The 17463-nt window shown below is 33.9% G+C and overlaps 1 protein-coding gene across 1 annotated transcript in view; it reads left to right on the top strand.

Moving 5' to 3' along the window:
• The window catches only part of LOC126886908 (DNA damage-regulated autophagy modulator protein 2-like), a 199421-nt gene that overhangs the window by 91733 nt on the left and 90225 nt on the right, over positions 1-17463 (top strand). The window contains exons 2-3 of the mRNA XM_050654060.1: positions 245-366; positions 4245-4468. Of these exons, the coding sequence (XP_050510017.1) occupies positions 245-366; positions 4245-4468 (346 nt within the window). The remainder of the gene's footprint in view (positions 1-244; positions 367-4244; positions 4469-17463) is intronic.

Raw genomic sequence — 17463 nt, 5'->3', positions numbered from 1 at the left:
AGCTCTCGGTGCTGGTCAGTTAGGATATGGAGAACAAACCTGCGCTCTCTCCGATGAGATTCCAATAAGAATCGAAAATCGCGATTCAGAGAGCTGGATTGCACTCCGTATTCTAATTGAAAAGTAAGATTGTTTTGCCTTCGCATTGCAACTGAATAATAAAAATGGTATACATTTTTATTTTAATTATAAGTGTTATGTAATATCATAGATGTTAAATACTAACTAATTTAAATATTTTCAGGACATCTCTAGCTTTCCACTATGAACACATATCATCATATATACCTTATATTAGTGACACTGGAACCATTGCTCCAGAAAGTTGTATATTTGGTCAATTCCTAAATATAATTTGGGTGATACGTAAGTAGAATATTGATTTTCTTTAGTAGATATTATAAGTTAATTAAGTTGTTTTTGTAGAAAACCTGTAGCAAATTATTTCAGTCAAGTAAGGTTTTTTTAGATAAAACATCAGTACTAGTTTTGAATTTTACCTATGATTGCCAGGCTATTTACTATACGCTGTGAGCTTCGCTGGTATCACCAACTAGCGGATTACTAGTGCAACTTCGGTTAAAAATTGAATGAGAAAAGTATTGCGAATAATAGCAAATAATTGTGTCAAATTTATTATTTAAATCTTATTATGTAATATTTACAACGCAAAGAAGTAATTAGATTTTAATCGATAATCGATGGTTAATATCAGTAAGCACAAAATTTACGATTCAATTATAATTATTTTTTTAAGATTTTACTTATCATTTTGACTGCGAATATTAGTTTCCTTCTCTCCTAGTTCCGATACTTTCACAATTATCGTGTAGCGATTTATAGCGCTTAGATTAATATAATAATTATATTATACAATTAGACCAGTAACGATCTGTGAAAAAACGTCTATTTTTGGATGTGAAAGGTGGCATTCGGATTTTTGCAGATAAAGTTAGGTGACACCTTCAGTAATAATAATTGACTTATGCTCGTTCTCATATATGCCCGGAACATTAATAAAAAAATAAAAATATTTAAAAATTTCTAAAAACGTCGATTTTTTTCTGCTTTCTTTGCTTATAACTTTAAAATATTCGTTTTGGAACAAAGTCGTAGAGAAATAAAATAAAGATAATTGAATTTTGTATGATACACGACTGGTCAAAAATGTCTTAACATATTACCTTTTCTGAAATATAGCAATAAATACAAAATAAGGGGGCAAAATACGCCTGTTGTTATTCAATGTTTTTAACCACTTTGGTGGCACTTAGAACCTTAGTAATTCGCTTAGGAAATTCTTTGTAACATGCTTAAACCGTGTACCAAATTTCATTAAAATCGACCTAATAGATTTTGCATAATAAATTTGCAATCTAAATGTTTTTAAAAAAGTTCAAATTTTTTAAAATCTTTCTGAACAAAAAGTGGACCATTTAGAAGTTGTCTAATTTATTTTTTTTACATATAAAGAGGTGCTCTACCTAACTAATACACTTTACAGAATTAAAATCGAATTATTTAAGGGGCCTCAGCAATGTTTTAAACTTATAAACAATTTTTTGGCTTATAAACAAATAGCTTTGTTTAATAATAAAAAAAATAATTTTCAGCAATGCAAATAATTAAAACCGGTATAATTTGACTTAAACTTTCAAATACTGCCAGCAGAATTGCTATTTTATTTTTTAATCAAAAGTTATTCGCGTTCAAAAATAGTTTTTCGAATGTTTGAAAGTTCCACTGCGTTTATCTCGAAAACTATGAATCCTACGAAAAAACTTGTAAGAACATTTTTTGCTTAGAATTACCCAAGAAATACAAAAAAATGTTTTATTTTGCGAAAAATCGATGTTATGTAATTCCTCAAGTTCTTTTTTTATAACAATCTTATCGACATCCGGATCAACTGTTACCCAAAAAAATCGTGTTCTACGGGTCAAAAAATACATAAAAATCTTGGGTAAGTCCATCTAAATAAAGGAGCCCGTAGCACCCCCTCCTGGCCACAGGACTAATTTGTTTATAAGCCAAAAAATTGTTTATAACTTTAAAACATTGCCGAGGCTGCTTAAACAATCCGATTTCAATTCTGTAAAGTGTATTAGATAGGTGGACTGCTTCTTTATATGTAAAAAAATTAACAATTTTTTGTATGTTGTAGTTTTTGTTGTGCAAGATTTGAAAAAAATTTAATTTTTTAAAAAAAGTTTAGATTGCAAAATTATTATTCAAAATCTAGTAAGTCAATTTTAATGAAATTTAGTGTACGGTTTTGGCACATTACAAAAATTTTCGAAGCGAATTAGGACGGTTCCAAGTGTAACCTAAGTGATGGAAAATCATTGAATAAGGACAGGCTTGTTTTGACCCCTTATTTTATATTTATTGCTATTTTGCAGCAAGGATGATAAATTAAGACATTTTTAACCAATCGAATCTGATAGAAAATTTAATTATCTTTGTTTTATTCCTATACGACTTTGTTGCCAAAATGATTCGTTTTAAAGTTATAGGCAAAAAAAGTAGAAAAAAAAAAACGAAATTATTTGAAATTTTTAAATATTTAATTTTTTTTATTAATGTTCGGGGCATATTTGAGAAGGAGCATAAATCAATTATTATTAACGAAGTTATCACCTAATTTTATCCGCAAAAATCTGAATGCCACCTCTCACATCCACCTAAAAACAGATCCTTACTGGTCAAAGTGTTAAACAACCAAATTTCAGTATTTAAAACGTAAGTATATTTAAGATAAAAATATATTCCACAGCTTTGTCTAACTAATATTTCTTTCTATTAATTTTTTTTAATTCTAATGTTTTAAATTAATCACTTTGACATTTTTTCAAATTTCCAACCGAAGTTCACTGATTTGTCACTACTGGCGCTAACGATCTTCTAAATATTCCCTCCTCCTACGAGCTCACAGCGGAGATATCACTTCTCGCCACATCTTTATATCACTATCTTCAGTTGAAATTTACCACAATTTTAGTTGAAAATACGTTTGACGTTTCAATTTCCACTTCCGAAACTAATATCAAAAATAAACGTATTTTCAATTAAAATTGTCATTTATTTCCATTAGCAACAGGAAAAGTTGAAGTTACATTTTTCAACAATCTAAACAAATACCAAAGTATTTGTGGACCATGATTCAAAATGGCATTTTCCCAAGCGTTTTTAAACTGCTGTCACAATTTTTTTGCACTTTAAGTTTTGTGGTCAACTGATAATGTAAAATTTGGTTCCATGACATCTCGTAACGCGACAGTTCGTAACCGGACAACTGGTAAGGGACAATTCGTAACAGCGACAGTTCGTAACAGCGACACTTCGTAACGGCGACAGTTCGTAACTATACAAATTCGTAACGGACAATTCGTAACGTCCAAATTGAATTATTCGTGGAAACTGTAAATTATATTATTATTCTTAACGTGGAAACTAAGTGTTATTACAATTGAAATGAAATTATGTTTATCAGTTAACGAATTGGTATCAGGATAAACATTTTTAAGGAATTTCATTTTCGTGTTTCAGAATATAATAAAAGTATTTAACCAAAAAATGCTCAGATCGTCGATTAGTATTTCAAATTGTCATTTTTGACATACAATCATAATGTATACAGGGTGTCCCAATTTAGAGATATGACGTACTCCTTGATTTTCTTAAATGGCAGTACTGTTATTTTGATAGCTATTTTGATAGGGTGTGTAAATTTTTTACTTTTTTTTTCGTTGTATATTGGGTCCCTCTAAGATTGGCAATTAGTTGTTCGACACAGCATATATCTATTTAATTGTGAATGTTCTTTAGCTATGAGATCTGATTTATTTAAATTCTCTGTGATCCTTCATTATCAACTGAAGGATTTTTATTGGTCTCCTTTAAGGACGTGCGCTACTGATGCCAAAATGAGAGAGCGTAGGTTAAGATGGTTTGGTCATGTTCAACGTCGAGACGTTAATCACCCAATACGAAGAATAGCTGAATTGCAGATTCCTGGAAGGAAATGCAAGGGAAGAGAATGATGATGATGATTATCGTTTTGAATACCTTTAAAAATGTCTGTGGATTTTTAGATTTCTTGAAGAAATCTTTGAGGAAATATAATTTTTAATTTTTGAAATTCTTTCTATTGTATCTATTTTTTGTATAATTACTTATTGCTTTATATTTGAGACTCAAGTTTATTCATACATTTAATATTTTTGCTTTTTTTTTCTTTTCAGTTTCATTTGCAATGTACTGCAAGTTCAGACAAGTGACAGATATTTTAAATAAGCATAACATGACCCACAAAGAAGCATTCAATAAATATACCTTTATTATGGGTTTAATAGCAGGTTTTGGTATTAGTGTTGTCGGGAATTTTCAAGAAACCAATTGTTTTATAGTTCATTGGCTTGGAGCAGTAATGTGCTTCGGGTTCGGATCTATATATCTGTGCATGCAGGTAAGGATATTTGTTTTGTACGATAAACGACTCTTTGCAACAAATTTTTTAAATTAGAACCATTGGAATGTTACAGTTTATTTGAACCGTTTTAATAAATTATCCAACAGGTTAGAGGTTTATAGCGAAACAGGAAGTAGATTCTGATATTTATTTAAGTTATATTTGTCCTTCAACAGGGTGATTCATGAATGTCCAATCTCTGAGTTGTAGATTTTAGACCTCAAAATATTAAGATTTAACAAAAATCACTCACTTACATGTGGCTCGTTATTGAGTTACAGGATGTTTTATTTAAAAATTTAATAACTATTTTTGCCCAGTACTTTAAAACTGTTTGACATATCCTTGTCATATTTGGAAGAGAGTGTTGGTACCCTACTAAACTATGATAAACAAACGTTTCTGGCTACTAAAATAGGCGTACGACATATGACAGTGAATGGTTGACCCTTCTCAAGTTCTACGCCACTGGCGGAATTGCTATTTTAGCGCAATATTTTGATTCTCAAATACTTTGTATGTAGATTATATACTTTTAGTTCGTAACGATAAAGTCATTAGTTTTCGATGAAAACAGCACATCTATTTTGATTATTGTACTTATTGTGTCCCTTCATTTATAACTTCAAATATCTCGAAAATTAATGATTTTATCGTTACTACTAAAAAGTATATTATTTACATAGAAAGTATTGAAAAATCGAAAAAATTGTGCTAAAATAGTAATTCCGCCAGTGGCGTTAAATGTGGGAAGGGTCAACCTTTCACATTCCCCTGTTGTACGCCTCTGGTAGTAGTTAGAAAAGCTTATTTAACATAATTTAGTAGGGTGTATTGTACCTACACTTAGTGCCAAGTATGATAATGATAAGGATAGATCAAATACTTTTAAAGTATTGGATACAAATATTTCACCCAAATCAATTAAATAAAAGGTGGCTTCTTACTGAGTTACAAAATGTTTAATTTAAAAATTTAAAAATTATTTTTTCTAGCCAGTATTTTAAAAGTATCTGCTATATCCATATCATACTTGCCAAAAAGTGTAGGTAATGTACACCCTACTATATTAAGGCCATCGGTATATAATTCGCAAATATTTTACGGCTTTCTCTACTTTTTCTGTCTTTACACGGCAAATTACGTGTAGTAAAATTCTCACTGGTATGGATATGTAAATATTACTACTTGACAATGTCATCATTAACTTTAAAGAGATGGCTTTTGAATGTTTTTGGATAATTTTTACTTGTATAATTGCAAATTATTAATTCAGTTAACACGTTGACGGACAGAACGTCTATAGACGTCTAATTTCGATTGATGTAATGTGACACAACGTCTATAAACGTTGCATTTTCCCTATTCTACTTTGCAAAATACATATAGTATCACAACACTTGTTTATACATTTGAAGTAACGTGTTAATAAATATGATAATTTTTTCACTAATTATGTATTCAGTGATTGTAATAATTTATATATTGTACAACAAAAACTAATACCCAATCGAGAAAAGAGGAAAAGTGTTAAAGGAATTTTTAATAATATATTGTTACTATGGAACGCGTACAATTATTTTGAACATCGTTAACAACAAAATACTTGGATCACAGAATATATCCTGGTCGATTCTCTGCTTGGATCGTCAATTACCTTTTTATTAAGTTCACGTCTTAAATCAATTATTTATCAAAGACACTATCAATATTATTTAACCAACAACTCAAAATATTCCCGATGCCATGTCAAATATTTAAAATTGTCACTGTCTTGTCATCATATTCTATTTGACTCAGTGCGTTGTATGACAAAGATAGCGAATGTTCGATTTGGAAAATATCACCACGGACATGGTGTCCATTTTTCTCAAATCCTGAAAAAACTAATAAATATTTTTAAAAAATTTAAACGCAGAATGAAAGACTAAATTATTACCGAGGGCCGAAAGTCCCTTAGAATAAATTAAAAGTTTCTTTTGAACGAGATATTTGACAATAAAAATCACACTACATTTTCTCTAAGGTTTCCACCCCTGTAACTTATTAAAATAAACATTACAGAAGTTTTCAGCGACCTTCTGCCCTCGATAAGAACGTAATATTTCATTCTGCGTTTAAATTTTTCAAAAATACTTATTAGTTTTCTCATTTATCTATTACTCTCATAAAAAAATGAATCCGATTTAAATAGCATTAGAGCCGAAACTACGTACCCATCCCCTTAAGTTAAATAAACGTTTCTGGCTACTACCAGAGTCGTACGACAGGAGAAAGTGAATGGCTGATCCTTCCTCCCAAATTCTACTTGCACTTTTAGCATATTTTTTTATATTCTTCAATACTTTCTATGTAAATAATATTTTCTTCATTCGTAACGATAAAGTCACCAGTTTTCGAGATATTTGAACTTAAAAATGAAGGTGCTCAATACATTAATCAAAATAGTTGTGTCGTTTCATTTTAAACTTCAAATATCTCGAAAACTGGTGACTTTATCGTTACAAATGAAGAGTGTATTATTTACATAAAAAGTATTGGAGAATAAAAATATTGCGCTAAAATAGCAATTCCGCTAGTGGCGTAGAATTTGGGAAGGGTCAACCATTTACTGTCCCCTGCCGTACGCCTCTGGTAGTAGCCAGAAGCGTTTATTTATCACAATTTAGTAAAGTGTACACTACCTACACTCTGTGCCAAGTAAGATAAAGATATGCTAAATAGTTTTAAAGCACTGGGTAAAAATAATTATTAAATTTTTAAATAAAACTCAGTAACGAGCCACATTTTATTTAAGTGATTTGGGTTAAATCTTAATCTTTTGAGGTCTAGAATCTACAACCCAGAGATTGGACATTCTTAATGAATCACCCTGTAGAACAACTGGCTGTGACTATATTTACGTCCCATGTATTTTGTCGAACAGAACAGCCAATTGATTTGTAACCCTTTCAATAAACTCCCATGCAAAAATCAGACTGCTATTACTAACCAACACGATTCCTGTCATTTGACATGTTCTTCGCGTTCCACTCATTAAAATGCCCAGTTGGTGATAAACACCAGTCTGATTTTTTGCATGAGAGTTTAATGAAATGGTAACAAATCAATTGGAAGTTCTGTCCGACAAAATACATGGAAGGTTTTCGTAGTCTGACGTTCCAAATTTTTAACCTGTTCCACAATTAAAACTTCCCCTGTTCCAGTGTTCCCATACATCAAAATTTGTCCGACTAGACACCGTTAAGCTATTAACAAATTTTCAGTTTGCTGTTAATGAACTTTTTTTTGGTACGCGGAATCCAGGTCTATATGTGACTACAAATTTTCAAGAATTATAGATGTGAAATGAATGTGACACACATTTTTCAACTGGTCAAAGTGAAAGCACAGTTTATAGTCTAAGAGCTAGTGAACCCTCCGAGTAACGATCTTCCTGTAAGGCTAGACATTTGTATTATGATAATTCATAGCACACCAAGGCTAAAAACCATGACCTGGCAAGCATCAGCCCTGCAGGTGTATCTACCAGGTGAGTCAAAAAGTGCATAGTTTAGGGAGAGAATAAACTTTCTCCTGTAAATTTTAAATTTAAGTATGTGTTTGAGTAAGTTATTTAGAAGAAATGTGTACAATGACAGGCGATTTTGAACAGCATAAGACCTTTCCAGGCGAGGGAAAAGATTAGGGGTTTTCCTAAAATTATTTTTTTGCATCGAACAAAGTTTCTTTAGGGTTTTTGAATCATTCCAAACAGAAAAGGTCTTTAGTGACTTTTCTCTTAGGTTAAAAGTTTTTCACATAAGGATTAAAAATTTACAAAATCGCAAAATCGACCATATTTAACCCTGAATCGGACATTTGACTGAAAATTTCAATGTTGCCAAGGTAGGTAGATATTGTTGTAACATCGATTGATGAAATCCAGAAGAGTTTTTTGCAATACAATATCGAAAACCCCTTTGTTTTTTAATTGCTAATCAAGCGAGCGCGACACGTAGTATAAGTGAGGACGTTTGAGTTTGCATAAATTCATTATTTCGAGAATGGGCAAATTTTAAGAGAAATTCTCAGAGAGGTCGATTTTTATTGTTAAATTAGGACTTTTTGGCATATTTCATACTAGTGACGTCATCCATATGGGCGTGATGACGTATTCGATTTTTTTTTAAATGAGAGTACGGGTTGTGTGATAGCTCATTTGAAAGGCTATTTAATTCTATATTTAGTAATATAAACATTAACATAATTATTTATACAGGGTGTACAAAAAATTTCTTATTTTTGTGTAAAATAATTTAATAAAACAATTTTTTTGTACACCCTGTATAAATAATTATGTTAATGTTTATACTACTAAATAAATGATTAAATAGCTTTCAAATGAGCTATCATACAACCCCTACTCTCATTTAAAAAAATCATCGATTACGTCATCACGCCCAGATGGATGACGTCACTAGTATTATATATACACCAAAAAGTCCTAATTTAAAAATAAAAATCGACCTGTCTGAGAATTTCTCTTCAAGTTTATCCATTCTCGAGATTATGAATTTATGCAAATTCAAACGTCCTCACTTACAGTTGAGTCCGGGATTCTTTACCCGTGCGTCATCACTTAAAGTTTAAAGCATACGAAATAAGTCGATGATAAGTCGGAAATTGAAATTTACTAAATGCAACAGCAAGTCACTTACTGTCACTTGCTGTTGCGTTTAGCAAATTTCAATTTCCGACTTATCATCGACTTATTTCGTATGCTTTAAATGATGACGCACGGGTAAAGATTCCCGGACTCAACTGTATACTATATTGTCGCGCCCGCTTGATTAGCAATTAAAAAACAAAGAGGTTTTCGATATTGTATTGCAAAAAACTCTTCGGGATTTCTTCAGTCGATGTTTAACGAATATCTACCTACCTTGGCAACATTGAAATTTTCAGTTAAATGTCCGATTCAGGGTTAAAAATGGCAGATTTCGCGATTTTGTAAATTTTTAATCGCTTATATGTGAAAAACTATTAACCTAAGAGAAAAGTCACTAAAGACCTTTTCTGTTTGGAATGATTCAAAATTTTGGAAAAACTTTGTTCGATGCAAAAAAAATTTTTAAGGTAAAACCCCTTATCTTTCCACTCGCCTGGCAAGGTCTTATGCTGTTCAGAATCGCCTGTCATTGTAGACTGTAGACATTTCTTCCAAACGACTTACTCAAAAACATACTTAAATTTAAACTTTACAGGAGAAAGTTTATTTTTCCCCTAAATTATGCACTTTTCGACTCACCTGGCAGATACACGTGCAGGGCTGATGCCTGCCAGGTCATGGTTTTTAGCCTTGGTGTGCTATGAATTATTATTATACAAATTTCTAGTCTTACAAGAAGACCGTTACTCGGAGGGATCAGTAGCTCTTATACTATCAGCAAATATTTACATGAAAATATTAATAACATATTAGTTAATTTATTTACAAATACAGTTTTATTCATGAAATAATCTTATCGAAGTAAATCGAGCGCTTAACTTTGCCTATTTGTGTTCTTCTCGTGACAATTTGACAGTAGATGCAGAACTGAATAGTTATTTATGATATAAGTGTTAAAAGTACACGTTTAAGGCACGCATGTGAAAGTTTGCAGAATGAGCCATAGTGAGTTCTGCAATTCACATGAGTGCCTTAAAAATGTACTTTTTAACACGCACATCATACAATATTTTTTCTACAAACGTAATTACAGGACAATATCTACAAAAACTTTTACTTGAACTTGACTGACATTCTATTTTTATATTTTTTTGACATTACATTAAAATTGCCTATACAGTCAATACGAATTGCAGTGCCATGAAATTTTTAAAGCACTAGTGCCTTAAAGTAGCATTTTTAACGCTCGTATGGAGTGCTAATTGCATTTTTAACACGGTTGTAGAAAAAGTACAGTTGAGTCTGCGAGTCTTTACCCTTGCGTCATTAATACCTGGCGAGATAAAACACATACTTTTATTTAGCATCATTCTCTTCCACGCATGAAATTAATGATAAACCAGCTGCCACCTGTTATTAAGTAAAAACACATGTTATTTTTATGAACGATTTAGACTCAGTGCATTGAAAAGGGATAGGTATACTGAATTCGTTCTATCGAGATTCACTTTGACACTGACGTTAGTAATTTCTTTTTTTGGAAAATTCAGTTGTCAGAAGTGACTGGAAATTACTGCACAACCAACGCACCTGCTCATAGCCAATATTATTAATAGTAAACAGACATAAAAATAACATAAACCTTACGCCAATCATTAATTATTTATTTACACCATTATAATGTATTGATAACAAATGAGAAAATTATTTATTGTACAAAATAAAAATATTTTTTAGAAACAAACTCCACAAAATTTTATGAGATTAGTAGACTCTCCCACTATTTCTAATATGTCTTCTTTTTTTAGTGAAAGATTAAGTTGATTTTAGCAGTTAATAGTGTGAGATAGGAATTTTTGTGTTGTATGTTTCCTATTCCGAATGTGTCAAAGTGAATCTCGGTAGAGCGAATTCAGTATACAAAGAAAGACGATTGGGGCTGTCTTCACATATTTTAAGTACAATTTCTGACGTTTTGGTTTGTTTGTCTTTTGTGGCTGTCAGTTTGTTGAATTTTTTGCTGTTATTTTGTCGAATTTTTGCATTTTGAAGTTTTTTATAGTATACAAACAGTTGTTCTCACAACTAATTTTATATTGCAGTTAGAAATTTTGTGATAAGTTTAGGTTATTTTACGATAAATTTTGACAACGTACAAAGCTAACCTCATTGTTGACACAGTTGAATGCTTGTGTTTAAGGTTCCGCCAAAGTGAATAAAATAACAAAAAGAAAATATGTTATGGATTTTTTTTAAATTGTTTATTTATACAAGGTGTCCCAAAAGTAGCGGAACGGTCGAATATTTCGCGAACTAAACATCGGATGGAAAAACTGAAAAAAACGTGTTCAATCACTTTCAAAAATCTATCCAATGAGACCAAACACCAACCCACACTACACCCCCTGGAGGCGGGGTGGGGGGTAACTTTAAAATATCAAATGGAAACCCCCAGTTTTTCTTGCAGATCTGGATTCGTTACGTAAAAGTAAGCAACTTTTGTTGAAGACATTTTTTCGAACTGTGGATAGGTGGCGCTATATTTGGGAAAAACGATTTATCCTGATAACATAGCTAAATTATAGAAACGGTCTAATATCTCGAGAAATACACTTCCAAATGAGAAACAAAAAAAATTGTTTTTAATAATTTTCGAAAACCTATCGAATAACACCAAACACGACCCTCCAAACCACCCCCTGGAGGTGGGGTGGGGGGTAACTTTAAAATCTTAAATAGCAACCCCTACTTTTTATTACAGATTCAGATTGGTCATGAAAAATTAAGCAACATTTATTCGAAACATTTTTTAGAATTATTGATAGATGGCGCTTTAATTGGAAAAATACGATTTATTAGCGCCATCTATCAGCAATTTTAAAAAATGTTTCGAATAAATGTTACTTTATTTTTCATGACGAATTCGAATCTGTCATAAAAAGTGGGGGTTGCTATTTAAGATTTTAAAGTTACCCCCCACCACACATCCAGGGGGTGGGTTGGAGGGTCATGTTTGGTGTTTATCGATAGGTTTTCAAAAAGTATTGAAAACCTGTTTTTTGGTTTTTCATTTGGAAGTGTATTTCTCGAGATATTAGACCGTTTCTATAATTTACCTATGGTATCAGGATAAATCGTTTTTCCCAATCATAGCGCCATCTATCCACAGTTCGAAAAATTGTCTTTAATAAAAGTTGCTTATTTTTACGTAATGAATCCAAATCTGCAAGAAAAACTGGGGGTTTCCATTTGAGATTTTAAAGTTACCCCCACCCCGCCTCCAGGGGGTGTAGTGGGGGTTGGTGTTTGGTGTCATTGGATAGATTTTTGAAAATTATTGAATACGTATTTTTCAGTTTTTCGATCCGATCTTTATTTCGCGAAATATTGGACCGTTCCACTACTTTTGGGACACCTTATATATTAATCAATGATAATAAAATAATTTATTAAGCTACTTCAAATGTAGCTGTAATTATGCAACAAAATTTTAAAGCAAAACTTTTCACATTTGACATTCTATTTTTTGATAACGTCAAATTTTATACTATAATCCGTGATCGGAATAATATCCAATTGCTGTTGCGTTTAGTAAATTTCCGACTTCTTCTTCTTCTCCTTCTTCTTAACTCAGGCGAGACTCGTTAGTCTCTGGCACTTGGTCATAAGACCTTTGTACCAAACCCTGTTCTTCTCCTTAAACTTTAATAAGTCCTGTGGCCTCAACGAAGGCCAACAGTTTTCTTATTGGTAGTTTTAGGATCTCTTCTGGTTCTAACCTTATTTGACCAGTGAAGTCCTGCCTTACATCACCTAGCACACTGCAATAGCATAGTATGTGTATGGCAGTTTCGTCTTCCATTTCGCACTTTCTGCACCATGGTCCATTCACCTTACCTAGTTTGTATAGGTGATCTCTTAAACGGCAATATCCAGTCACCATTTCAGTGACCGTTTTGATCTCTCGTGTATTGAGGTTCATCAAACTGTTCGAGAGTTTTTTATCAATATTCTTGATTATTATTTTAGTCTGGATTTGCCCTTGAGTGTTTCTCCATTTATTTTGATGATTCTTTATCAGCCATTTCGGAACCTCGTTTTTCATAGCATCTTTAGTGATGCCACAGAAAGGTTTTGGTCCTTAAAAGTTTCTCTCGAGCCTTGTTTCGCTAATATATCTGCTCGTTCGTTCCCATGCACCCCTTCATGACCCGGCACCCATATTAAAGACACTTTATTGTCTTTTGCCAGGTTATTGAGGAGATCTTTGCAGTTTCTCACGTTTTGATTTGGTGAGAGGGTCCTTTACAGCCAGAATAGCCGATTGGCTATCTGTGTAAATGTTGATTCTCTTGGCTTTAGGGTCTTCATTAATGATTTCATCAATGCAGGCCACCAAAGCAAAAACTTCAGCCTGGAACACCGTTGTATGTTGACCTAGGCTGTAAGATTTATTATAGCTACATGTTTGCCCAAAGACTCCTGATCCAGTACCATGGGCACTTTTAGATCCATCAGTGAACCATATTAAGTCCCCATTAATATTTGGGACTTTTTGTTCTCTAGATGGTGCAATTGTGTTAATCTTATCAGTGAAGATTAGTTCTGGTGTCATCACATCTGAGTTCATTATAAAGATGGATTACTCAAGTATAGTCCCAGTAATGTTTGTGTGGCTATTCAATACATAATTTGGCCTCCAAGTATTGTTTGCTTTGAGCCCCAGGATGGTCATAAAGGCTAAATATATAATTCCAGCGGATGGAGACCTGTGATAGCCTCTAATGAAGCCGTTCCTGTAGTATTCAAGGCTCCTGTTATATTTAGAAGCGCTTGTATTTGTAGGGTGGTGAGAGTGGTCACACAAGATTGCAAAGCCGTCTTTCTCCACCAGAGTACTGCCCCATAAGTAACTGTCCGTCGTATCACTGATGTGTACAACCAACATATCACCTTTGGTTTCAATCCCCAGGTTTTACCTACAACTCGTCTGCAGTTCCAGAGGAGTCGCTTAGCCCTATTGGTTATATTGGTAATATGAGTATTCCAATTGAGTTTCGAATCCAGTGTTACCCCTAGATACTTAACCTCATTGGTTCTTTCCAGTACCTCTCCAAATAATTTCAGCTCACTCAGTCCAGTAAGCTTCCTCTTATTTGTGAAGGCTACCAGTTTAGTTTTAAAAGGGTTCACGGAGAGGTTCTCTTTCAGACACCAGTTCTCTATGTAGTGAAGGGCATATCGCATCTGATACGCAACAGTGCTGGGAAATTTTCCCCTAGTTACTATTACGATATCATCTGCGAAACCCTGGACCCAGATTCCTTGGGCGCTTAGCCCATGAATCAGATCATCGACAACTATGTTCCATAATGACGGTGACAATACACCGCCTTGAGGGCATCCCTTAGTTGCCCTCAGATTTATGGTATCTTCATGCGTATCTGTGGATATTATTCTGCTCTGAAGCATCTGAATAATCCACTTGCATGTTGTGTTGTTGATTTTCTTCCTCACCAGTGCGCTTTGTATAGACTCGATTGAGGTATTATCAAATGCACCTTCCATATCTAAAAATGCAGCAAGGGCGACTTCTTTCTGATGCAGACTCCTTTCGAGTTCCGACACTAGATTGTGCAGGGCGGCTTCACCTGATTTCCCTCCCTGATACGCCCATTGCCGTTGGTGCAGTGGATTTTCATTTAAATTGTTTTTCTTGATGTGATCATTCAAGATTTTTGAAGATATTCTTCTTTAGGCGCGATTCGATTGAGGGTAAAATTGTACAAAAATCTGCGCGCCTGCGCACACAGACAGAATGTAGTTCGTTGCTAATCTTTCACGATAGGTATGTATGTATCTGTAACCGTGCAAATAAGTCATTAAAAGAATATATTAGTGTTTTTAGTAAATGTATTATTTATTACAATTCTTGTGTTTTTGGATTTGTGTTTCTCTGTAGTAAAATAATAAAATATTATGTAGACATAACATTTTTACACTATTTGTCGCCGTGTTGTGTAATAATTATATCCGAAACTTACATGTCAATTACAAGGACCTCGCTGGAGTAATTGGTAGGGCGTTAGCTCCGAGATTGGAAGGACGCCGGTTCGAATCCTGAGCGATTCATATTTTTTTTATTTTTGGTTGTTTTAATAAAAATTTTTTGAAAGTGGTAGATAAGAAAATTAGTTTAATTTTTAAATAAAATACAAATAACCTGTTAAGTATATTTACTTCGTTTAAATTACCTATATAATAGAAGAATATCTTCTTACGTGCGTACAAAGTACACACACATTCTTTTTCCATGGTTTTTAACATGAATGAGGTCAGCCTTATAGGCATGTAGGATTTTGCTAAGGTGTAATCTGTTTTTCCTGGTTTGGGAATAAACGCCACCCTTGCCCTTCTCCAAGCTTTGGGAATGTATCCCAGAGCATGGCTAGCTCTAAATATTGTGATCAGGGGACCCATGATTATTTCCAGACCCTCCTGGAGAAGCTTAGGAAATATACCATCTCGTCCCGCAGTTTTATAAAGTTCAAAAGTTTCAATAGCTCATCTAACCTTGTGAGAACCAAAGATCTCGTCAGAGGTCAGCCAGTCCCTTTTGGTTGGGCTATTGTTTGCTTGATGATTGTTATTGCCAGTCAATTGCGTCGACCCTGGAAAGTGAACACTTAAAAGATGCTCTACAGCCTCCTTCTCTGTGTCCATATACTTCCCATTGGGCAATTTCATTGACTTGGGTTTGTTAATGTTATATCTTTTGAGGATTCTGTTGACCCTGGAGCTTTCAGGTACACTTTCAATGTTTTCACGGAATTCTCTCCAGGATCTTTCCTTAGCGGATTGGATTTTCTTATTATAGGTTTTCAGTTTAGCCTTATATGCTTCCCAATCACCTGATTTCTTCGCCCTATTGAAGAGCTTTCTTGTTTCTCTTTTGAGATCGGACAGCTTCTTATTCCACCAAGTTACTTGTCTGGGAGGGCGACTTTCTTTTAACGGGCAGTTTTCCTCATATGAGACGACTATTGCATGCTGCAAGCAGTCTACTGCCATCTCAACCTCAACGTTGTTTTTTGGCCTTTTAGGATAATTCCGTACCCTTGTTCCAAGATCCCTCTTAAAGGATTCCCAATCGGTCACCTTAGAGTCTCTATAGAACCTTGGTTCCGGTTTGACTGAGTTTATCTCAAAGTATATATATGCATGATCCGATAAGGATAACGCATCCGACACATGCCAATCAGATATTATGTTCCCAATCCCCATAGAGCATAGGATTAGGTCGATTAGTGATTCTGCCCTTGATATCCTGAAGGTGGGCTTATTACCCCTGTTTAGAAGATCAAGTTCAGTCGTTGCAAAGGCACTCAAAAATTAACTTACCTCTATTGTTTATATCTCTGCTCCCCCAAATGATGTGGTGAGCGTTGGAGCCGACTCCAATGATAAGTTCTGTATGCTTATCATTGGTGTATTCTAGAAGGTTCTCTAGGTTAGTCCCTGGAAGTTGTTCTTTAGTGTCAATAGGAAGATAAAGAGACGCAACAATCAACTCTGTAACCAACCCATTGCAATTCAGTTTAATTCTGGCAGCTGTCATGTCCCCCCTACAGAGCTCCATAACTGGTACCAGGTTAAGGTCAGATCTACAAAAGATACAAGTTCTGATTTTATTATCAGGTACTCCCAAAATTAGTTCCCATCCCTTACCTTCATTTATCCACGGTTCTTGAATAAGCACCATATCAATGTTCTTCTCAGCTACTTCCTGGCACAAAAGTTGGCTGTTTTTTTGTGCTGCAAATTGATCTGTATGATCTTAATTTTGCAGTTTATTCATTTTTGGGATCTCTAACAGGCCCTCTTGTAATTTCTTCCACCTGCATAGATTTCCCTTCGGCCTCCTGCAGTTCGGAAGTAATTGTTGCAGGTTTTGGTTCCCCAATGTTTCCTACCTGTCTTGTTTTACCCTCATCCAACGGTATAATACTTGCTCGCTTTAGAAGGTAATAAGGCTTCCATTGAAGCCTTTCGAGCTGAGCCTCTGACTCCTTATCAATTCGGAGACTCACATGCAGTCCTCCGTCAGCTGCTGGTTTGGAACTCAGAATTGCCCAACGACTGGTCCTTAGTTCAGGATTTTGTTTTCCAATTCGTGACAGTGGCACATTCAGATCCTCATTTTTAGTCTCTGGAAGGTACATCAGTACACGCTTCGATTTTGGGAGTTCCTCAGCCTTAATGACCTTCCACTCCGTCTTTTCTTCCAAGAAATCCTTTGTGACCTTAAAGGACTCCTCGTCAGCACATATCAACCCATAGT

Source organism: Diabrotica virgifera, chromosome 6, assembly GCF_917563875.1.
Source record: "Diabrotica virgifera virgifera chromosome 6, PGI_DIABVI_V3a".
NCBI classification, from domain to species: domain Eukaryota; kingdom Metazoa; phylum Arthropoda; class Insecta; order Coleoptera; family Chrysomelidae; genus Diabrotica; species Diabrotica virgifera.
Note: the sequence above shows the minus strand (reverse complement) of the source record. Positions and strands in the feature narration are given on the sequence as shown.